Below are 22,813 nucleotides of genomic sequence, written 5' to 3'. Positions count from 1 at the left end.
GCCTGTTATGATCCTCTGTCTGCCTTTTGGACTGCTGCTCTCTGTTGGATCCCCTTTTAAGTAAGTTTGCCTCATTTGTCTGCCTGACTTTTGCCTGTTTTCAATCTTGGGTAAACTTTTTGACTTTTATTTTACCGGCCTGGTCTCAGAGTTGTGCTTTTGGGTTAAAACCTGTTTTTACTGAGCCTTTACACCGATGGCAATTATATGAGCTCACTGGGCTCTGTCTACCAGCAAGAATCATGAAGGTGTAAGTCAGAGGTGGGTGGACTCAGGATGTCTGAGGGGCAGGGGTGAAAAAAATAATTAGCCCAGAATGTCATGATGTAGCCTACATGTTGCTGCATCACGTTTTCTCCACTCCAGGGCACGCTAGAGGGCACATTATCTTGTTTTTTATCCACTGGAAGAAAGCCTAATAAAGTGGGCGCAGTCAGTACACATCCCACACATTCCTAAGAAGAGGTCTAATAGATTTTTGCACAGCAGACATTGTGGCATAGTAGGTAAAGCACTGGCGTAACTGATAACATTAAACATAACTGCATTCCTGCTAGGTGAGCTACTTTCAGGGTCCCGGTACTGTGCATGCAGACTCACTGTCACACTTATATGGCTTAGTGGGACACTTGAGTGAAATGGAACCATCGTTAATGTTGGTTGCACCTACACACCCATGGAACACACCCACCCACAGGTGTTTCACTTAATACACTGGTGCTTGATTTTGATCCTCCTGACTCACTTGTTAGTTTTATTGTCCACTAAGAACTTGAAGTTTTGCTGTATCATCATCATAAGCGTATCGAGACATGTCAAATCCAACACGGCTCCACCCAACGTCAACCTGAGGACAGGTTTTGAATGAAAGCACGTGAGAGGATGCATGTTAAAACAGCACACTGTTGCAAATCGGTACCAGAATGGGACAGCCAGTTATTTGGACACACAATACAAATATTTCATTTGTTACAGATAGAAAAAGTTGTCTGGTTTATGTTTGGGAGGGTGTCTTTGTCTTTTTGCCAGATGACAGGTGAAACTTGCACCTGAGAGTGTTGACCCGTACACGTTCCCAGTGTGTGTGTGTGTGTGTGTGTGTGTGTGTGTGTGTGTGTGTGTGTGTGTGTGTGTGTGTGTCTAGTTTGGCGCAGCTTAGTCATGTATTTGTGCGTTTGGCACCATCAAAGTAGTGCTATTGCGTGAGATATCTCCAGTAAGTGTATTTTCCACAAGAACTGTTTGGGTTGGCGCCGATACAGCTACGGACGTGTAGACTAATCACTCAGCCAGGCGATCAGTGGGCATATCCTGGCATTGTCCTGCTGAGTGTGTTTGACGGTGTCAGTCTGCAGGCACAGAGTTGTGGACAGAATCATATTCTGCTCTTTTTGACATAACCTGGCAAGGGGAGGGGTCTTGAGGGAAAGCTGGCCGGGGGTACATTCTTTGCTATAAAATAGCAAGTTTCTGACCCACCTCTCAGTTCAGCTTATGTTTGACACAGACCATCACACTGTAGCACTATGCCTTGATTGTGTGAGGTCTGAAAGAGCAACGTTTGTATTCTCTGATTTTGGACTGTGGTTGCCTTTTCTTTGCAACTCTGTGGATTAAGTGAGTCTGGAGCCATGGAGGTAGGATGAACTTGAGTTTGGAGAACTGAAGAAAGGGGTTTTTCAAACAGGCCATGCACAGTACACAGAGTAGTGAGATATTTAGACATTAGAGGATGGTGATGTTTATGTGATATTGTGTTTCAGGTGTGTATGAGAAGGTATTTACAAGAAATTTTGGTTCTCCTGCATCTGACAGGTGAGTGTAACATCAGGTCTTTTGGTCTTCATCCTCAAAAGTGACACTGTCTTATACTACTAATGTGTGAAGATCTCCTCTAGTCCTACTTCTACAGTCAACTGAACACAGGTGTGTTTTGCGTGTGTCCAGCGTGCGTGACGAGTATGACGGGGAGATGCAGTCTGTTCGGACGACACCACGTTCACACGTTTGACGGGGTTTTATATGAGTTTCCTGGAGAGTGCAGCTACCTACTGGCTGGAGACTGCCACCACCGCTCCTTCATGCTGCTGGGTGAGTCACGCTCAGACAGTTCAATAAAGAAGCAAGCGGGTTTGAATTCTAATGGCATCAGATGCTCATCCAGCATGGCTTGGTGTCTTACGCATGGCCACTGCAAGGCATTTGTTGTTAGTTAGATGTGTGGACTAAAACAGTGTATGTACGTATAATGAAGGAATATGAGATGTTTGAAATAGCTTACTCTTTTATCTTTCCTTAGACAGTGAAAGATCATCATTGTCGTTTCAGGCTGCTTTTGTCAAAGATTTTATGTAAAATCTGTTCGTAAGTAAAATCTGATCGTGTCCAATCTGCAGGTGATTTTGTCAATGGCAAAAGAACTGGAGTCACTCTGTTTCTGGGGGACGCCTTTGAACTGCACCTGTCTGTAGTCGGACGGCTCTCACAAGGAGAAAAAAGGTTGAGCAACTTATCTCACGCAAAAATCTGCAATTATATATTTGTTTTTGCAAAAACAATTCGATGATGCAGAAGCTTGACGCGTGTCTCCTTTTTCGTAGACTATCTCTGCCCTACGCATCACACGCTGTGTTTGCGGGCTCAGAACTCGGCTTTTATAAACTCTGGAGTGAGGAGTTTGGCTTCACTGTTACGATTGATAATGCAGCCAACATCGCCTTGACACTGACCAAACACCATGCCAACCGCACCTGTGGCCTCTGTGGCAACTTCAACACTGTATCATCTGATGAATATACTGCTCAAGAAGGTAAGAGCGTGCAGGGAAATGAGTGTGGTTGAAAGTCTGCAACTGGGATATGTGAATGTGCATGAGTGAAACTAGCGAGTGTTCATTATTGCTGGAATCTAGGAAATGATTTGAGTCGCCAGCACTCAGCAACAGGAAGACTAGCAATTCAGTACAGGAAAAGATAAAGAGGTGAAAGAAAGCAACAGAGGCAGTCGTGGTAGGATGAGATTAAGGAGAAACCTGTCATCTTGTTTTTGTCTGTGTATGTGTGTGTGTGTGTGTGTGTGTGTGTGTGTGTGTGTGTGTGTGTGTCTGTCTGTCTGTCTGTCTGTCTGTCTGTCTGTTTTCAGGATTCCTAACAGAGGATAGTTATGACTTTGCGAATTCATGGGCAGTGAAGGGGGCCGGTCAGTCATGTCGACGTGTCTCGAATCCCACCCAGTCCTGTAATAACACCAAAGAGACCTCAGCAGTGAGTGCACACACACACACACACACACACAATCTGAAAATGTACAGGAATTTCTCTTCATAAGAAAACCTTTTATCCAAAGAAGCAGCACAAATAGAGATAGACACACGTTAAAGCGTGACAGGATCTGAACCTTTGATGTAAGAGCGTTTGGCATTCAGCGTGTATTATTTTCTCTGTGCAAAAAAACCTGTGCAAACCGTCAGCTGCACCTCACTTCCTATCCAAGTGTCTCTGTCTCTGCGGACAATATTTCACTCTGTCAAGTGTAACAATATCATAATTTGACTTGGTAAGTCTTACTGATGATGCAAATTAAGTCAAAAGAAGGTGCCAACCATGAACCACAGTGGTTTGTGTTCAACCCAAATCCTCTGTTGCATGTCATTACACAGCTCGCTTCCCCCACACTTCCTGTCATCTCTCTTCTTTCAGATCTCTGATGAAGAAATAAAATACCCCCCCCCCCCCCCCCAAATCCTATCATTGTGTCAGACTTAGTATCCTCAGTCAAACTTTTGTGTCTGCATGTTTTGAGTTAGAAATTACAAATGAGGAATTGTATTTTTGTGGGTGCTGTTCTGTAATGTGTATACTGTAGGCGTTGTGGGTGGGCTGATATGAAAAAAAAAACCCAGTTTTAGCAAGAACATTTTGTAATACAGGAACACCCACATATGAGAAAACGGGAAAGACTACATGTTAGCGTGAATGTCAGCAGCATCTCCTTTACTAACTGCAAGTCTGATATATTTCATCCGTCTCTGTCAATTCTCTATAAGGGAGGAACTGGTTGCTCTGTCTGTGTGTAACTGGGCTTCATGCAATAATTTTAATTGAGTCTGACTGAGTGAGAATATTTATTTGACAGCTAAAGATATCTTCCACATTAGATTACTGTTACAGACTTTTATCTCTCTTAATCTGACTTTAGGGTCCTCAAATCATTGAAATCCATGATTCAATCATGATGACACCAGTAGCTATTGTCGTTATAGGAACATATTTTTTTCCACATCTTACCCACCAAATGTCATTTTTAGAATTCAAATTATGCCTTCTTTGCATGAGCTGACTAGACATGACAGCTCATGACAAGACAAGACTACCAACATTTTCAGTCACAAACTACTGGGATCTTTTTTGTTTCAGTCACAAAAACAAATTCAGTTTTCAGTAGGTTATAGAGAACTTCCTGAAATAATTGAATTCCCCTTTATGTAACCACAGCTCGCTTGAACTTGAAAATTGCGTGTGTGTGTGTGTTGGTGTAGATTTTGTCAGGCTGCAGCGTGTTGCAGACGTCCAGTGTGTTCCTGCACTGTGCCCACCTGGTCTCTCCTGAGGCATTCCTGCTGCTGTGTCAGGAGGAGGCGTGTCACTGTGACCAGAGGGACGGGGAAGACTGTTACTGTCCAATCCTGATGGAGTACGCTCGCACGTGTCACGCACACGGCATACTTCTTAGTGGCTGGCCGGAGGAGAGCCAGTGCTGTAAGTTTGTCAGTCAGTGAAAAGGGGGTTGCAAACTGTGAAATTACATTAATCATCTGATAATGTGCGTGTTTGTGTGTTCAGACCCCAAGTGCCCAATTGGGATGCAGTACAGTGAATGCACCAAGTCCTGCTCTACAACATGCCATAGTCTCAACATCCAGGAGGTCTGCAAGGAAGATTGTGTGGATGGCTGTACATGCCCTGGTAACCTCCCAGGCACTATATGTCCCTCTCTCTCTCTCTCCGTTGCTCTGTGAGTAGTAGTGGTAACATGGTGCATCTGTTTTTCAGTGGGTAAGGTTTTGGACGGCAATCACTGTGTGGAGGTATCTCAGTGTTCCTGTGTGCACATGGGACGACATTTCCCTCCAGGATCCACCATCTCTCAGGACTGCAACACCTGGTGAGGGAGCAACATGCATGCAGAAACATGTGTAAATACACAGGTAGAGGGAAAATGCAATGCCTCCTCACCAAATTGCCTCTTCCCTGCAGCGTGTGCCGTCACGGCTCCTGGGAATGCACCAATGAAGGCTGCCCCGGTGAGAGAGATGTACAATAGTGTTCAATGCACCGACTTGCAGATTCTGCTGGTAAAATAAAGTCTGCTAATTTCTCATGTTATGTCCTTGTTGTCTGTGTGTAGGTGAGTGCTTGGTGGTGGGCCAGTCTCACTTCAAGACCTTTGACAACAAGTTCTTCACCTTCGCTGGTCGCTGTCAGTACCTGCTGGCAAGGGACTGCGCAGACAACGGGTTTTCTGTCATTATTGAGAATGTACAGGTAATGCTGCCAAACATTTTTGAAATGTGCTCTTCTTTTACACAAATTACATGAGAATGTGTTTCTGTCACTTTTGTGCCACTCGCTGCTTGTCACCTCCAGTATTTTGACTGTTGGTATTGTGTTTCAGTGTGCAGATGATCAGGATGCTGTGTGCACACGCTCAGTGACGCTCAGCCTGCCCTCTCTGGAGGACATGACAGTGAAGCTGAAGCATGGAGGAGTTGTCTCTGTCAACAGCATGGACATCCAGACCCCAATGCACCATGGTATGCCACTTCGGCAGTGAATAAAATCTACAATATATAGTCCCTCTCTGCATATTGTACTGTATATGGTTTTATACTGAAAGTAAGTCCTGAAGTATAACTGAGGAATAAGATAAGAGTAAATCTGTTATATTATTCTATGTATCATTTTCAGGTTTATGTTGAATTCAGCTCCCTGTGTGTGCAATTTCACAGGTCGTCTGCATATCCAGAGATCTGTCCAGTCTTCTGTACGTGTAAAGTTTGGAGACGACCTCCGTCTGGACTGGGATGGACGCGGCCGCGTGCTTTTAAAGGTAAAAACAATTTGAATGGTTGAAGGTGTTTTTTTAAATGGCATATATGTGGAAAGATTAGCAAACAGCCGTTCTGAATGCTGTCCACCCCCCCACCCCACCCCACCCCCCCAGCTGGGACCGCGATGGGCAGGGCAGACTTGTGGTCTCTGTGGTAACTTCAATGGTAACCAAGGTGATGACTTCTTGTCTGGATCTGGCCTGGTTGAGGCGGGTCCCCAGGCATTCAGCCAGTCATGGAGGATCAATGGAGACTGTGAATCTAGCCACAAGCATGAGACTGATCCCTGTGCTATTAACCCCAAAAGAGGTAGAGACACCCATGTGGATAACACACATACACACATCACCACAAGAAGTGCAAACAGTAACCTGTAATCCTCCTGCGTCTTTCAGTGCGATTTGCAGAAGAGGCGTGTTTGGTGATGATGTCAGACGTGTTCAGTCCGTGTCACTTCCTGGTGAACCCGGGTCCGTTCCAGCGATTCTGTCGTTATGATGTGTGTGCATGTGTGGACGGCGAGGAGTGCCTCTGCTCCGCTCTGTCTGCCTATTCAGCTGCCTGCGCTGCCAGAGGGGTGCTGCTCAACTGGAGGTCCCCCTCACTCTGCGGTAACCCTCACACTGAACTCATTTACAGCTGATCATTCACACACACACACACACACACACACACATACACATTTCATTAAAACAGGTTTAGAGAGGAAACAGCGTTTTAGAGCAAATGCAAAGGTCTGGGTAAGACATTATTTTAAGTTGGTACAGATCAGATCATCAGCACCACATCAACGTCTGTCTCTGAATATTTCTCCATCAAGAGTACAACAACAATCATTACAAACAACAAAAATTCCTATTTGTTACAGATGAACACAGTCTAACTGAGAATAGATCCCTAACCCTCCGCTGGTTTGATTTTGTCAGAGCTGGAGTGCACTGGAGGCCAGGTGTATGAGGCCTGTGGGAGTACGTGTGACCGGACGTGCCGCGCTCTGTCTGGCGTTGAGGCAGGCTGTGACGGGGAGAGGGTGTGTGAGGAGGGCTGCTTCTGTCCCGCTGGGAAGTACCTGAGCGACTCTGGAGAATGTGTGACAGCTGATCTGTGCACCTGCCTGCATGATGGACAGCTCTACCAGCCTAATGATGTCTATGCAGATCACAGCAGCATCTGGTCAGTTACAGATTCATAGTAAGAAACTATGCTAAGTATAATAAGTTAATAGACTTTGCCTTTCATACATAGTTTTTCTTTACTTGTGTGTGCAGCTACTGTGAGAATGGCTCCATGCGCTGCAGCTCACCTGAAATGAGTACTTTACTGTCTGACCTCTTCTATGACGATGACCTAGCACCATCCAGAGGTACAATTTCAGTATTTTACGAGGCTATTGAATGTCCCTGTGTTTCATGACTTGTATAATCCATCATCCATAGGGTGTCTTTGATTTGACCATTTCTGAACTTAACATGAGACTTTGCTGCCTAATTAGTTTTGCACTGGAGGAACTAACCCAACTTTATCTAACCCAACTGTGCATACTGTGTTTTTTTCTGTATGCAGAGCGCCGGTCAACCCAGTGCCCTCCTCCACTCATCCGATCAGACTGTGCTGCAGGAGAAAAAGGCCTCGAGTGTGCCAGAACCTGCCAGAATGTGGATCTGCCCTGTGTGAGCCTCGCCTGCATCCCCGGCTGCCTCTGTCCACCTGGCACAGTAGGTGGTGTATTGTCTTTGTGTGTGTGTGTGTGTGTGTGTGTGTGTGTGTGTGTGTGTGTCCTGTAGATAAAGCACCCATATATTTTAAATAGAACACGCTGATTGATTAGCGGATTGATTTCAGGTACGTCACCGCAGAGACTGCATTGCACCGGAACAATGTCCCTGTTACCATAACAACAGGCCATATGCATCAGGACAGACTATCTCTGTGGACTGCAACACCTGGTAAAATGATTGTTTGCATACATGGTTATGAAGGGGAATACCTGCACTCTGCTTTCCTAACCGGCTCTCTTGTTTACAGTGTGTGTGAGAACAGGAAGTGGCGTTGCACGGAGAAGGTGTGCGATGGTGTGTGCCGCACTGTGGGGGAGGGGCATTACATCAGTTTCGATGGCCTCAAATATTCCTTCCCTGGCCTCTGCCAGTATGTCCTGGTCCAGGTAAGAGACAGAGAGATCCAAAAAGAGCTCCAGGCTGCATCACACAGTACACTAGTGTCAAGATAATAAAATATGATCTGCATTGTTATCATCTTTCTATCCTCTTCCTACATTTTTACGTTTTTTTTTTTTTTTTTTTTTAACTTTCACTTATCAATAGGATATGTGTAACGGAGAAGAGGGCTCATTCAGAGTGCTGGTGGAGAATGAGGCCTGTGGCACTGTGGGACATCACTGTTCAAAAGCTATCACCATCTTCTACCAGGGAGGGTTGATTGTGATGCAAGATGGAGAGGTAACACACGTACCCATAACAAACTCACATACACACAAACAAATCACTTATTGTGACAATAGAAGTTTCCTTCCTGAATTGTGGCTCAAGTTTTTCATGTCATGTAACCAGAAGGAAACATCAGAAATGAAGAGCATTGTACTCTGAAGTATAGCCCTTATATCACCTTATCATTAAAACTGCCTATTTCAGTAGCTGATGGTGATGAACCTGAACCCAGCTATGAACCCTGTTATTGAATATTTTTAACGATCAGATAAATAATAATGGACCAACGGCACGCTGCCTTTTGCATAACATTTGGATATAAACTGTAAATGGATTGCAGTTTGCATATGCACCCATGGTTGCCATCTGTCTCTCTCACAGGTGAAGATGAAGAAGCCGGTGCTACAGGGCTCACAGGTGGAGATTGTGCGATCTGGTCAGTTTTACACCTTGCTGCTGGGGAAACACCTTTCCCTCAGCTGGGATAAAGGAACTCGCCTCCTGGTTCACATCTCAGCCGCATACAGGGTACTCGTGTATGATAATACTGCTTTTGACTGATTGAACCTTGTCTTATTTACATGATCTTATATTAAACATGTCCTCATACACACTTTATTGTGTGCAGGGCCGGGTGTGTGGCCTGTGTGGTAACTTTGACGGGAATGTCAACAATGACTTGATGAGCAGTAACAACCAGCTGGAGGTGGATTCCTCTCACTTTGGGAACTCCTGGAAGGTTATCCCCAGCTGTGCCGATGTAGGACAGGTAAAGTCTGGTCTTATATTAAAGGGTTTGCAAATTACAAAATAAGGTTTTCTCTCTTGTTTTGGTTTATTTATATCCAACTCTGCCATTTCTACCCCACCACATTACAATGGAGGTTGATTTAAAAATGAACATTTTATTATTTATATGTGTTTTTTTTCTCAATAGGAGATAACTATAATCCATAATCAGTGTCAACAGTTTTCATTAGAGCAGTTTTCTACCCAAGACGTTTTCCCTGGAAGTTTTATATGTCTTAGACGATTAACCACACTATTAACTCTGAGGCAGATAAGATGAATCAATCATTGTGCAAAACATTACCATAGCTGAGACACTGGTCAACTCAGGGACAAGTATGAGGAATATGGCCTGACTGAGGTGTGAGATTGACCTCTGGTGCCAGTGCTATATCTTGAAGGACAATTTCAGGCTGGCTCTGTTAATGTGGCTTAGATGTGGCTCACTAAGGCTCCACTCATCGTCCAGATCTGGAGCACTTGTGACCAGGGCCTACATATTTACTGTGATGGATCACCTACCTCAGGCAAGTCTGTGTAAGTGGAGTTTTGTACCATGCTGACATAAATAAAAAAAACAACGGCTGTCTGGAAGGTTTTAAATCCACCTCACAAGGTAAAATATGCTCTGGAAATGGTTTGCCATCATTTGAATGCTCTGAAAAATGTTTTAATATGTGTGTGTTCTTGTGTGTACAGATACCCGCTCCTTGCAGCGACAGCATTGTCAAGTTGGTAACGGTGGAGCAGTCGTGCCGTGTGATCACTGGTCCTCTCTTCAGAGAGTGCAACAGCCAAGTGAGTGTAATTACAGATATGCTGGGTATCCCATGACACCACATGCATTGTTAGGTTCATGCACTTGGTCCTTTCTTATCCTGTTCCTGTGTGTCTCCAGGTGGATGCAGAGCCATATGTTGAAATGTGTGTGGAGGCAGCGTGCTCCTGTCCATCAGTGGGCGACTGTGCGTGTTTCTGTGATGTCATTGCAGCATATGCTCAGGTCTGTTCAGAGAGGGGAGTATCCGTCAGCTGGAGGTCCAATGATCTTTGCCGTGAGTGTAAAAAATCTCTCCATGATGCACTCTAATGTTTTTTCACTGCTGCTTATCATCATGTATTTCCTGGTTGAAATATACTTTGTCTCTCACTTTTGAAAATATGCAGTGGCTGCTCGACCAAGCTAAACCAGTTAGGAGTGTCTTCTAACGGTTCAAAATCAAGTGGACTGTAGAGTAATAACTAAAATGCTGTCTGAAACACAGCAGCTCTGCTCCTTTTTTACATACCACAATCACAGGATCACCAGTTTGAGTTCTGCTATTGTTGTCCCACATGACGTTTTTTTTTGTGTTATAACTGCTTTTGTAGTTCTGCTTTCTGAAGAAAAAGTTACTCTGAATTTATCGTTGTTATGATCGATCCGATCAATGTTTATTTTTGTAGGACCCACGGGGCAGACCAAAGGCACAGAAACAAAAGGAGCTGTTCAAAACACAACGGTTTATTAACAAGAAACAAAATCCACAATGGCAAAACCGTGAACTAACAAAACCCAAAATCATAAAACACAAAACCAGCCAAAAAGCCAAACCTCAACTACAACGTGGCGAGCGGGAAGGAATACAACACACAATACCAAGCACCGCCAGGCCACACCTCCACTGTGGAAAACAGAAAAACACATACACACAGCCCCTATACAGAAAACAAAACCAACATATCTTAAAGAACAGTCTAACAATCATATCTATATTCTGATATCAGATTTAATATTCTGAAAATCTAGTCTTAACGGTATTGTTGAGGAACTTCACTTGTTTTTCTGCACCTGCTCACTACTCACAAGGTCACAGATCATATTTAACTTGAAGAAAGAGACCCATGTAGTTAAATGAGAGTCAAATGAAGAGGCCAAATTTTGTCACACAAATGATAAAATAGTACATTTTGTTTCCTCAGCTGTGAGCTGTGAGGAGCTGAACCCCAAGAGCCCACGTGTAGGGGAGGAGTTATGCCAGTGGAGGTATAATACTTGTGGCCCAGCCTGTCCAGTCACCTGCCAGCACCCAGATCCCCTCCACTGTTCGCTCGCATGTGTGGAAGGTTGCCATGCCTACTGTCCCCCAGGTGCCGAAAATGGACACTGGACAAACACTACATACAGCATAGATAAAATCAGATATGTTCCTTTATAAACATGCAAATAGTGAGGGTGAGTTTTCACCTTACTTTTCTCAGGCCAACTGCTGGATGAAGTGGCCATGCGTTGTGTAGATCCCGCCCAGTGTCAGGTGTGCATCCACGAAGGTCAGAGAATCTCCCATGGGAACAAGGTCATCCTGAATCACGATGACCCCGACCACTGCAAGATATGGTAATACTGCTTCACACAGTCAGAAACAGGTGTGGATCATTTGGATTTGGAATGACTGTAATGATTTTACACTTTCTTTTCTGAAGTCACTGTGACAACAACACCCTGACCTGTGAAGTTTGTACCTCCTTCACCGTGTTCACCACTCCCACACCGACGCCTGCCTTCGCCACCTCCACGACCTTACCCTTCACCACTTTGATGCCCGAGGGCACGTGCGACCGCGCCATGGATCTGGCGTTCTTACTGGATGGTTCAGAAGCTCTGAGCGAAGATGAATTTCAGACGACCAAAGAGTTTATACTGGGAGTAGTTGAGCGATTCCGCATGGGCTCAGCTCACACTCGCGCCACAGTGCTTCTTTACCACTCTGGAGTCAAAACATACGACCTGCAGGTACATAAACCACAGCAGTCAAGGCTGTATTCTTGCACAGATATTCAGCACCACATTGAGCATCTGTGGAATAATGCTTCACTGATCAAATATAGCTCAGAAATTAGCTGCTTTGGTGACTCAAGGAAACTGAGTGTCACGGTAAAGGTCTGCTCCTGGTTACTTGATCATCTCTCTGTCCATCCCATTCTCATGAATATCTCAGAAACACCTAAAGGGAATTTCTTTCAATTTGACACAAATGTTCATGTGGACTCAAGGATGAACTGATTAGAATTTAGTGGCCAAAGATCAAAGGTCACTGCTACCCTACAAATCACATTTTTGACCCTAACTCAAGAATTCACAAGTTAATTAGGACAAAATTTGACACGAATATCTCATAGTACAAAATAATGACATTGTATATCCAAACAGTCAAAGGTCAACTTCACTGTGACATCATTATGTTCTGCAAAAAAACATTTTTCTGGTCATTATTCAACACCATAAATAAACAGAAGGGCAGACTGTGACCATATTTCACATTTGCTCAGATACTGAATTGGTGACACTAATCTTGAGTACATACAGGATATTATATACCTCTGGAAAGATACATGACTGGTTAGTCTCATTTATGCCTGTAGGTTCAGAAGTGGCTGTTTAAGAAGACTGTGCGTGAGCTGCATTACACGGGAGGAGATGCAGCCTTCTTGGACGAGGCTGTCAAGTATCTGGTCATCAACATCTATGACAAGAACAAGCGTGAGCACGCCGGCCGCGTTGCCATCATCTTGACTGCTAGTGCAAACCCTCGCTCCGTCCGCGCCATCACCAAGATGCTCCGCAAGAAAGCCATCACCACCCTGACAGTGGCACTGGGTCCTGGGGTAAACATGGGGCAGATTAATGAGATCACCAAGGCCAACCCAGAAAACAGGGCCTATGTGCTCAGCAGCACACGTGAGCTGCCTGATCGTCTGTTAGAGCTGACAGATTACCTCTGCACCTTGGGGATGGAGCCTGAGGTGCCGAAACCTCCAACACCAAAGTCCACTCCGGGTAAAGCTCGCCAGGGCACAACCACCACAACCTCAGCTCCTCGTCTGGAGCCCAACCCCATGCAACACCTCCCAAACACCCCCACGTCCACCTCACCCTCTGGCCTGTCTCCCATCACCATGTCACCATCTTCCGTCTCTCCAGCCAGAGATGTGACTTTCATCCTTGAAGGCTCTGATTCAGTCGGCGAGGTCAACTTTAACAAGTCGCTCCTCTTCCTGGAGGAGGTCATCTCACAGCTGACGCAGGAGGAGGAGCTCATTCGTATCACTGTGATCCAGTACTCGGTCACGGTGACTGTGGAGATCAGTCGGTGGGAGCTGAGGCGGCAGAGGTCCCTGCTGCTGCAACGACTGAGAGAGATTCGTTGGAGGGGTGGAAGTAAGACCAACACAGGCACAGCTGTCACAACGCTTCAAGAAATGACCACAGTCCGGCCTTCACGCGGCCCCACCCCTCCTCAGCTGGTCTTCCTCGTGACAGAAAACCCACCAACTGACACAGTGACACGACCGCCGTCTACGAGCACCCACACGCACGTGTATCCCATTGGTGTTGGTCCAAAAGTGCGTGAGATTGACTTGCTACCTTTTAGCTACCCACAGCGCCCGATGATGGTTGATGACTACAACCGTCTGAGGAGCCTGGTCCACCGTGTCGTCAATATCACGCACACCACAGTCAGGCCCCGCTCCCCTACACTGCCCCCCCTGGTCATGCCAACACTCTCCAGCCTGCCACCCTCAGGTATAGAAGATACACTCGTTTCAATCATTCATTCCACAAGGAGTCATTAGCCTGTATTAATATGTGAGAGTATGTCTGCACAGTGCCCTGTAAGAAGCCTGTGGATGTGCTGTTCCTGTTGAGAGCTGGAGAGCAGATTGAGGACATGAAGACATTCGTCAGAGCTTTCATCAATAATGCTGACATAGGTAGGTCTCATCTAACCCCTAAACGCTCTTTGTAATGCACACTGCATTTCCCTTATGTAGTATTGTTGATAGTTCTGTGCTTAATGCTAATTAATGCTAGGCATTAATTATTTTTTCAGTCAGAACCATCTGAGTGTTAAAGATGGAGTGATGGTTCCAAATCAAAAGTGTTTGCCTTAAGGGTCAAAATTTATTCAGCATACTTAAGTTCTAAGAACAAAATGTTTCAGTTTAACTGTAATTTGGATAATTAATCAGTGTTGTGTGGTCACCCAGAATTTTATCATCGGAGTAGCAGTAGGAGGATTATTTTTTAGGGTTTTCACAAAACTATTACATAACATCATTAAGGTACGTTTATCCTACTGATGCTTTTTGAAGTAACCAGTTTGTGGATCACCCTCCCCTGCATTTCTGCAGTGATTTAGCTCTTTGTTTATGTGTGCAGGGCTGAATGGCACTCAGGTGAGTGTGGTTCAGTATGGAGCCACCAACAGAGCAGAAATCACCTGGAAGGAAGAACAGAGCAAATCCCACCTCCTGAACCTGGTGGAGAGCATACCAAGGAGGACCACTGCTGCCCCTGCACTAGGTGGTGGACACTGAAACTAATGGGTGCACACACATTAAAGCAAACACACACACACACACTCACTCTCACTGCTCTGACTGTCTGCAGGCTCTGCGCTGCGATTCGCTGTGCAGACGGCCATCTCGCCAGTCAGCGGTGGAAGAGTCGGTGTGGCAAAGGCTGTGGTGATGCTGGTGACTGACAAATCAGCTGATGATGTCAAAGAAGCAGCGAATGAGGCGCTGGCAGCAGGTAGTCACCACTGACGTGATTTACATTCAGTATGCCAGTTCAAATACCACATGGAAAGTGCACAGGTGCACAAAAGCTGAAAATGGAATGCGGCAAAAAAAAAGTCAGAGTGGAGTCAGACTAAAACTGCACGTCAGCACACCTGCAGGCAATGTTCCTTTTAGAAATCACAGGCCAGGAAATGTGTGCACGTGGGTCAGCCTCATATTTCACTCCCCATTTCCGCAACTGATGATAATTTCATCAGTGAGCACACAGCCCAGCCCTCTCCTCTGCTGTGCAGGCTATGGGAATGAGATGGAGAGAAAGCGCTGATGAAATATTGAGCGGACATTGATTTAAGATTTGAGTTGGCTCATATCATTTCAAACTGAAAGGTGCTTATGGAACCGTTATGGCTCACTACAAGTGCAAGTACAAATAATACTGCTGGTTTGAATGTTTGTACGCATGTGTCAGAGTTTACGTACAGGTGCAGACATTCTGCAGTTTGTTTTTATAGATCACTACACCAGGCGTTGTATCACTGAGTCTCTTCCCTCAGGTGTGTCGGTGTTCCCCATCGGGGTGGGACCAGGCTATGACAGGAGTGAGCTGAGCATCCTTGGTCGCCACGGCAACCAAGACAACACTCTGCACTTGAACAGTATGGATCAGTTACTGATGCTGCTGACTCTGGACCATGGTTACACAGAAAGAATATGCAGAGGTGCTTACAGACACATACACACACATACTGTGTTATTTTTTCCAGATAAAAATGATTAATTCTGATAAATCTTTCCTTTGGTTCTCAGCTGGTCCACCAGGAGTGTGTGTTGATGATTATGGAAATGAGAGAAAGGTGAGCAACTTTTGAGAGTTTGAATACAGGTAACAGCACTACAGCGACCTTTGTAATGAACTGCGCGCCTCTCCGTTGTGATGTGTTCCAGCCTGGTGAGTCGTGGCTGCTGGAGGATGGCTGCCACTCTCTCATGTGCCACCCCAGCGGGGCAGTGACCGTGCAGAACCACAAGGTCAGCTGTGACAGACTGGAGCCGCCAGCCTGCAGCAACAATATGCCACCTGTCAGAGTACAGGAGACCTGTGGCTGCCACTGGGAATGCCCTTGTACGTACATCAAAACGATCAAATAGCTTCTGAAGTTTCTAGCTTCGCATTTAATCTCGTCTATATTAAGTGCACGTCGCTTCCCACTCGAGCTGATGATGACTGCTAGAGGTTTGCATGCCGGTCTATTTATACTCACTGTTTACAGATCACATTTTTCTGACTCCTGTATGAACACTCTTTTCCTCCTGCTTGGTGTGTGTTGACAGGCATGTGTATGGGCAGCTCCACCAATCATGTGGTTAGGTTTGACAGCTTGGCGCTTCGGCTGGATGGGGAAGGTTTGTGCACCTACACGCTTCTCACTGTCAGCAGAGGCATCAGTGAGGGGTCAGAGGTCAAACTCCACAGCGGCCCTTGTCAGGATTCAGCAAATTACAACCAAGTCTGCATGAAAGCCATGGAGGTGATCCACGGGCCACATAGACTGCTGCTGAAGGACGATATGACGGTAAGCAGTGTTGTTACTGGTCAGGATACCTGCACTGACACTGGAACTCATCATTGTATGTGAGTCTACAAAAGGTTATTAACCAGATGTGTGTTTGTTTGAGCAGGCAGTGATTGATAAGGAAGATCTTGCACTGCCGTGGCAGCACGCTGGCCTAGAGCTGGTGCGTTATGGAGGAGTGATGCTGCAGCTTAAGTCAGACCATGGCTACGTCCTGACTTTCACTCCTCAGAGCAATGAGTTCACCATCACACTGCCCAGCTCCACCTCCACTGGCCACACTGCTGGACTCTGCGGTAACATAAATGCTGACCCATTTATTCAAGATGTTTATCTCTCTTTATTTACTTCTCGCCTCCTTCCTCTGACCACTGTTCTCTCTCTGTGTCTTTCTTCCAGGTGCCTGTGGGGAGGAAAAATTGAACGTCCTTTCTTTACGTAATGGCAGTGCGACCACTGACCAGCCAGCCTTCATCTCAGACTGGACCGTGGCTGTAGATGGAGGAGTGTGTCTGCCCAAGCGGACGGCAGTGTGTGTGTCTGGAGCAGCGATGGGATGTCAGGCCCTGCGTTCGGAGGTGTTTGAACCGTGCCACGCACACATTCCCGTCCAGGTGTTCCTCGCTAAATGTGAGGAGCAGGCATGCGAGGAGTCAGACGTGTGCGAGCTCATTTCTGCCTATGCACGCCTCTGTAGGCAGAGAGGTGTGTGCGTGGACTGGAGGAGCCCCCATCTCTGCCGTAAGTCCCTTTTTGAAGTGCGTATGTTTCACTCTACTCGCTGCAGTGGACACATTTGATCGCCCTGTCTGAGCCTAAACTTAAACTTTGGCCTGATCTGTGCATTACAGCATTACATTGCCCCAGCTCCATGGAGTACGATGCATGTCGGACAGGGTGCGTCGAGGACTGTGGTAGCATACAGACGTTGCCAGGCGACTGGTCGGTTGCCAGGGGTAACGAGTCATCCTGTATGGACACACCTACTGAGGGCTGTTTCTGTACTGGAGGGATGGTCTTGCATCACGGACAGTGTGTGTCACCAGACGCATGCAACCAGTGTGTTGACCATCGTGGACGCACATATCTGGTGAGACACAGTGAATGAATGTGAGAGAGAATGACACCAAATCTGAACCAACTTCTTCAAAGCAGAGACACATGCTAACTGAATCAGATGGGGCAACTATTGATGTGTTCACCCTTAAAGTAGACTGTGAGCGCCCTCTAGTGTTTGGTTATAATATAACCTTCATTGAACATAGTATGATTTGTTTGTACAGTACATGCAAAGTTGGGTACCAGATGAGAACCCATGTCTGATTTGCATGTGTTTGGACCGACAACACATTAACTGCACCGCTCGGCCCTGCAATGACATCAAAGGCAAGCACCCCTTCTGTTAACATTGCTTTCTTATTCTGGTTTTGCTAAAACTTATAAATATTACCAGTGTTGCATTGTGGGTTCAGATGTAGCACTTTGTAATAAACCATCTGTATGTGTGTGTAGCTCCAGTGTGTGGACCGTGTGAGATCCTGCAGGAGAAGAGAGAGTCTAAGTGCTGCCCAGAGTATGAGTGTGGTATGTGGCATTATTACAACATTTCTATTTCCAGACCAGACATTACAGTTGCCTCATCGAATGACAGCAGGAAGAACGGATCTGTCAGTATTCAATATAAGCGTTGTGTGTGCGTGTGAACTGCAGCATACTGTCTCACTCTGTGACTTTTCAGTGTGTGATCTGGTGAGCTGTGACCTGCCTGAAGTGCCCCGCTGTGAGGACGGTCAGACTGTGGTTCTGAAAAACCCCGGGGAATGTCAGCCTATACACGAGTGCGGTATGACATTTGCACATTCGCTGTGATGTTCAAGCCCTGCTTTGCTCTGGCACACACAAACACACACACAGAACAGGACGCACATCCATGTGGTCGTTTCACGTGTTTCTTCATATCTTTTCCCTCTCAGTCTGCAAAAAGGAAGAGTGTGTCCTTCAAGTTCCCCCCGACTGTCCCACACATCGCCGACTATCAGTGAAAAAGACAAAGTGCTGTGATGTGTTTGAGTGTGCGTGCAACTGCCAGAACTCCACCCAAACCTGCCCTGCTGGGTTCATCAAGTCCTCCTCTACCAATGACTGTGGCTGCACGGAAACCAGCTGCCTGCCAGACGAGGTGAGGGTTGGTTTTGGATGCATCAGTCTCCATTTTCTGCTGTGCTGTTTCTGTTCAAACTATCCTGTTTTATTCTGGTTTGTCTCTCCAGGTGTGTGTTGTTGGCGGCGTGGTTCACCCAGTGGGGAGTGAGTGGGAGGACGGATGCAAGAAGTGCAGATGCACACGTCTACAGGACAAGGACACGTTGCTGCACATTGCTCAGTGTACCCCGCCTGCATGTGATCGGACCTGCCCTGAGGTGAGACACACACACACACCGAACATAGACACCTGCAATATCCTTCTACTGTATAACTATTCATTTGTATATATTAATTGTGCATTTCAGGGCTCTTTATACACTCCAGCAAAAGGAGAGTGCTGTGGGAAGTGCACACCAACCAGCTGTGTGGAGTCAGAGGGAGAGATGCGAGGGGACACACTGATTGGGGGAAAGCTGAGACATGTATGTGTACAGAGAAATCATAGGTGCTGGACTAATATAAGCAACCAATGCTTAGTTATTATTTCTTTCCTGTAATTGTCAATAGCACTTATTCTGTGTCCTCCCACAAACCCCACTGATCTGGTCGAAGTGATCTGGTATTTCTGGCTGTGTGTGCAAAAAACAAAACAAATGTTCGTCGTCGATGCAGCTGTTTCTCTCCTCTCTTAATTGATTTTGACCTCTGTCTGTTTATAGGTGGGAGAGGTATGGCAGTCTCCACATGACAAATGCATATTACAACAATGTGTGAAAGTGAAAGACGAGGTATTCATCTCCGCAACAAATGTAAGCTGCTCTCCTATGGATGCTCCCTCCTGTCCGCTGGGAACTGAGTTACGCTGCGACACGCAGGACTGCTGCCCCCGCTGCCACTGTGGTAAACACAACCTTTGCCTGATGTCAAATTATATGTATGCATGCAGTTAGACACCACGCTGCAGTTGCAGTGTCTGCCCAGCAGATGGCTCTCTTATATTGGTGTCATCCCAGAGTAAGTTATCCTGACATGACCTTATGAGGCCCGATATGCTGTTTAGTGAATGGCAGTAAACTCCTTTGTGCTTTTCTCCCTGCAGCTCCTATGGACGCATGTGTCCTCAACCACACTGTGATAGGAGTAAGTCATGCAGCCAAGCAGCACTCTTCTGTCATATTAGAATACTCTGAATTCTGCTTTCAGCGCTCCGTCTCTCCGATCTGTGTGTGTGTTTGTGCAGGCAGGGGAGAGGCTGATGGTGGATGTGTGTACACACTGTGAGTGTGCGGTGGAGGACGGTGCCATGAAGAAATACAGGCTGTCCTGTAGGAGAATCAGCTGTCCCGCCTGCCCCATGGTAAACATCATCTCATCATTATTTGTTATCATCACCATAATCGTTTGTCATCGTCATCATCATCATCATCATCATCATCATCATCATGACTTAACAATAAATTCAAACGCCATCATTTTCATCAAAGATTCTCTAACCCACTAGCCACATTCTTTCCGTGCTCATCATTAAATTGCGGCCACGTCGTTTTCCGTGATTCACTCTACCCACAGAGGTAAATAGTGAATGATTTATCCAGCCAAATTTATGTCTTTGTATTTACAGTAATGTCTTCCTGATGTTTTCCGGGTATGTGAAATAACACTCAGTACTAACCACACTGTTTTCAGGGATACACTCTGCAGAAGGAGGAAGGCGCTTGCTGTGGTCGATGTGTTCCCACTACCTGCATCATGCAAAGGCCAGATGGAAAAGTGATCAGCTTGCAGGTAGGTGCTTTGCAGAAATGATGAAGCCTTGCTCATAAAACCCCTCAGACACACAGAATTCAGACTGTAATACTCATTTACTGCAGCAAGAAAACTTCATAATGGTGATGATATTTATATATTTTTATACAGAGTTTTTCTGATGGTTTTAGCATCATACTATGCTATGCTATGTTTTGCTATATCATACCATAATATATGGTACTATGAAATACTGCTATATGTAATGATGTGCTGTGCTATGCTCCACCAAACTAAACTATACTATGCTTTTCTGCACTATACTATACCATAGTCACCTCTGCTAAATAAAACTTCACTGTACTACACTGAACTATACTTTACTATACATACTATGCTACACTGTACTTTACAATATTATATATTTCTCATACTGTAATTTACTATAGAAGAATATTGTAACATACTGTTGCATATAGTATATACAAACTATGCTATACTGTACTGTACTATACTATGCAATGCAGTGCTATGCAATGCTATGCCATTTACTATATCTACTGGATCAATAGAGTACTTCTGCCAAAATACAAAAAATGTGGCCTAATAAAGTTTGCCAGATTGGAAATGTAATATGTTTACCTGTTTGTTTACTTAACTAAATTTTAAAATAGAGAGAACAGCTTTTCAGCAGCAGGGATGAACCTAAAAACCGAATGTGCACGTGTGCCTCTCTCCCTCCAGGTGAACACCACTAGCGAGAACGGTTGCAACCTGTATACCTGTGGTGTAAACAGTAAAGGAGATCTTGTCCTGCAAAACAAAGTCACCACCTGCCCTCCTTTTAACCGCCAAGCTTGCCTGGACCAGGGGGTAAGAGCGCTACTCAAGCCGGCCTCCATCCATCTCACAGTATTCCCACATCTACACCTCTGTATCTGCCACACATTTCTATGAATGTTATCTCTCTCCGTTTGTTTTAGGGGAAAGTCAGCCAGATTGGAACAACCTGCTGCGAGCTGTGTAAGTAGAGCTGTGTCCTCTGCAAGACAAGTACACTGTTTTGAAAACTCTGGGCGGCCTGATTTTAATAACAGTGTGGACATGTGTGAAGGTACGGAGCCAGAGTGTCGAAGGACAGTGGGAATGCTTAACTACATCAAAGTGGACGATTGCCAATCAGAGCACCAGATAGAACTGCACTACTGTGAGGTAAGAGACTACGCACACACACATGCACACACATATTTAAAGATGATTAATACTCTTTCCGCTTTCGGATTAGCCTACAAAGTTCAATGAAATCATAACACTGTCCCTCACCATCCCAACCTTCCTGTGTCCCCCTGTGGTGCTGTCCATCTGTCCATCTGTCTGCCTGTCTGTCAGGGCAAATGCCGCAGTAAGTCCATGTACTCCCTGGAGAGGGCCGCTGTGGAGCAGGAGTGTGTGTGTTGTGCTGCTGTGGAAACGGAGCCGCTCAGCGTTCCCGTCCTGTGTGCCAATGGCACTCGAAGCCACCACACTGTCCTGTCTGTCACTTCATGCGACTGTCTGTCCAAGCAGTGCACCTAAAGAGAGAGAGAGAGAGAGAGTGAGAGAGAGAGAGAGAGAGAGAGAGAGAGAGAGAGTTTATAAATGCAGATGGTATGTGTGTATCCAAATAAAATATACTCCTATAAAAAATAACCTACATGGCTGCATTTAAATGCATTTACAGTTAAAAAATATCAACACAAATACCAATAAAACAAACCTGTCAGTTTCTGTAAGCATCACCTTTCTCTGTGTTTTATTTGGATCTGGATCTTCCTATTAAAATGTATGGGACTGATTTGTTTTTAGAAGTCTGAATACTTTAAAAGTGATCACAGCTTTTCTGTTTTTCATCAGCTTTCTGACATTACCTATCATGTTGATACCTAAAATATTAAATCAAAAAGGGAAATATTGTATTTTTTACTGATTTTGATTTTTTTGACAGCTTTACTACTTATTACTTTACTGGTTAAGATTTTACATACAAAACAAATGACCTTTGCAACATACAAAGCCTGCACCTAAATGCATCACTAACAACAATCTCGGAATAAATAGTACTATACAAGCATAATACTCACCAGAGGCATTTTTCTGCATCATGAGTAGTTGTACTTTTGAGGAGTTTTTAGTGCAATGCTTTTACTTGTAATGTATTTTCATATTGCAGTTTGTTAGTTAAGTAAATGATTTGAACTTCCACTGTGGAAAATGCTGGACATGTGGTAGCAGCAGTTGCACAGAAGCAAAGGGTTGCTAATATAATAATAAGTTGCTTTTCTAAATTTCTAGTAATTATTATTATAATTGAATGCTTTGGGATTTTCCCTCCTACTTTGCACCGATTAACAGAAATAAATAACATATATATTAATCAATAAAGAAAAAAAAAAATCGTG

At 45.1% G+C, this 22,813-nt stretch overlaps 1 protein-coding gene across 1 annotated transcript; it reads left to right on the top strand.

Moving 5' to 3' along the window:
- The first annotated feature begins 1,502 nt into the window (after nucleotides 1–1,502).
- vwf (von Willebrand factor) lies at nucleotides 1,503–22,471 on the top strand. The gene is made up of 53 exons (XM_076733411.1): nucleotides 1,503–1,637; nucleotides 1,764–1,815; nucleotides 1,948–2,091; nucleotides 2,397–2,499; nucleotides 2,601–2,809; nucleotides 3,142–3,263; nucleotides 4,538–4,757; nucleotides 4,842–4,964; nucleotides 5,052–5,163; nucleotides 5,256–5,302; nucleotides 5,407–5,543; nucleotides 5,674–5,812; nucleotides 6,008–6,108; nucleotides 6,223–6,418; nucleotides 6,505–6,720; nucleotides 7,036–7,282; nucleotides 7,378–7,472; nucleotides 7,673–7,824; nucleotides 7,952–8,055; nucleotides 8,135–8,273; nucleotides 8,434–8,568; nucleotides 8,938–9,084; nucleotides 9,185–9,325; nucleotides 10,045–10,143; nucleotides 10,244–10,400; nucleotides 11,308–11,475; nucleotides 11,587–11,722; nucleotides 11,809–12,118; nucleotides 12,748–13,909; nucleotides 13,993–14,097; nucleotides 14,546–14,689; nucleotides 14,777–14,920; nucleotides 15,465–15,629; nucleotides 15,718–15,764; nucleotides 15,856–16,033; nucleotides 16,243–16,484; nucleotides 16,591–16,780; nucleotides 16,884–17,225; nucleotides 17,336–17,574; nucleotides 17,768–17,870; nucleotides 17,997–18,068; nucleotides 18,223–18,327; nucleotides 18,458–18,663; nucleotides 18,755–18,904; nucleotides 18,995–19,111; nucleotides 19,349–19,529; nucleotides 19,729–19,769; nucleotides 19,870–19,986; nucleotides 20,316–20,414; nucleotides 21,120–21,248; nucleotides 21,359–21,398; nucleotides 21,490–21,587; nucleotides 21,765–22,471. The coding sequence occupies exons 1-53, from the start codon at nucleotides 1,632–1,634 to the stop codon at nucleotides 21,948–21,950; spliced, it is 8,559 nt and encodes a 2,852-aa protein (XP_076589526.1). The 5' UTR covers nucleotides 1,503–1,631; the 3' UTR covers nucleotides 21,951–22,471.
- Nucleotides 22,472–22,813: the final 342 nt, after the last annotated feature.

Source organism: Chaetodon auriga, chromosome 6, assembly GCF_051107435.1.
Source record: "Chaetodon auriga isolate fChaAug3 chromosome 6, fChaAug3.hap1, whole genome shotgun sequence".
Taxonomy (NCBI): Eukaryota; Metazoa; Chordata; class Actinopteri; order Chaetodontiformes; family Chaetodontidae; genus Chaetodon; species Chaetodon auriga.
Note: the sequence above shows the minus strand (reverse complement) of the source record. Positions and strands in the feature narration are given on the sequence as shown.

Bases quoted from the DNA above. Each gene is read 5' to 3' on its own strand.
- vwf (XM_076733411.1), top strand. The intron at 9,326-10,044 runs GTAAAGTCTGGT...TTGTGTGTACAG, and splicing joins GCTGTGCCGATGTAGGACAG to ATACCCGCTCCTTGCAGCGA. The intron at 16,781-16,883 runs GTAACATAAATG...TCTTTCTTCCAG, and splicing joins CCACACTGCTGGACTCTGCG to GTGCCTGTGGGGAGGAAAAA.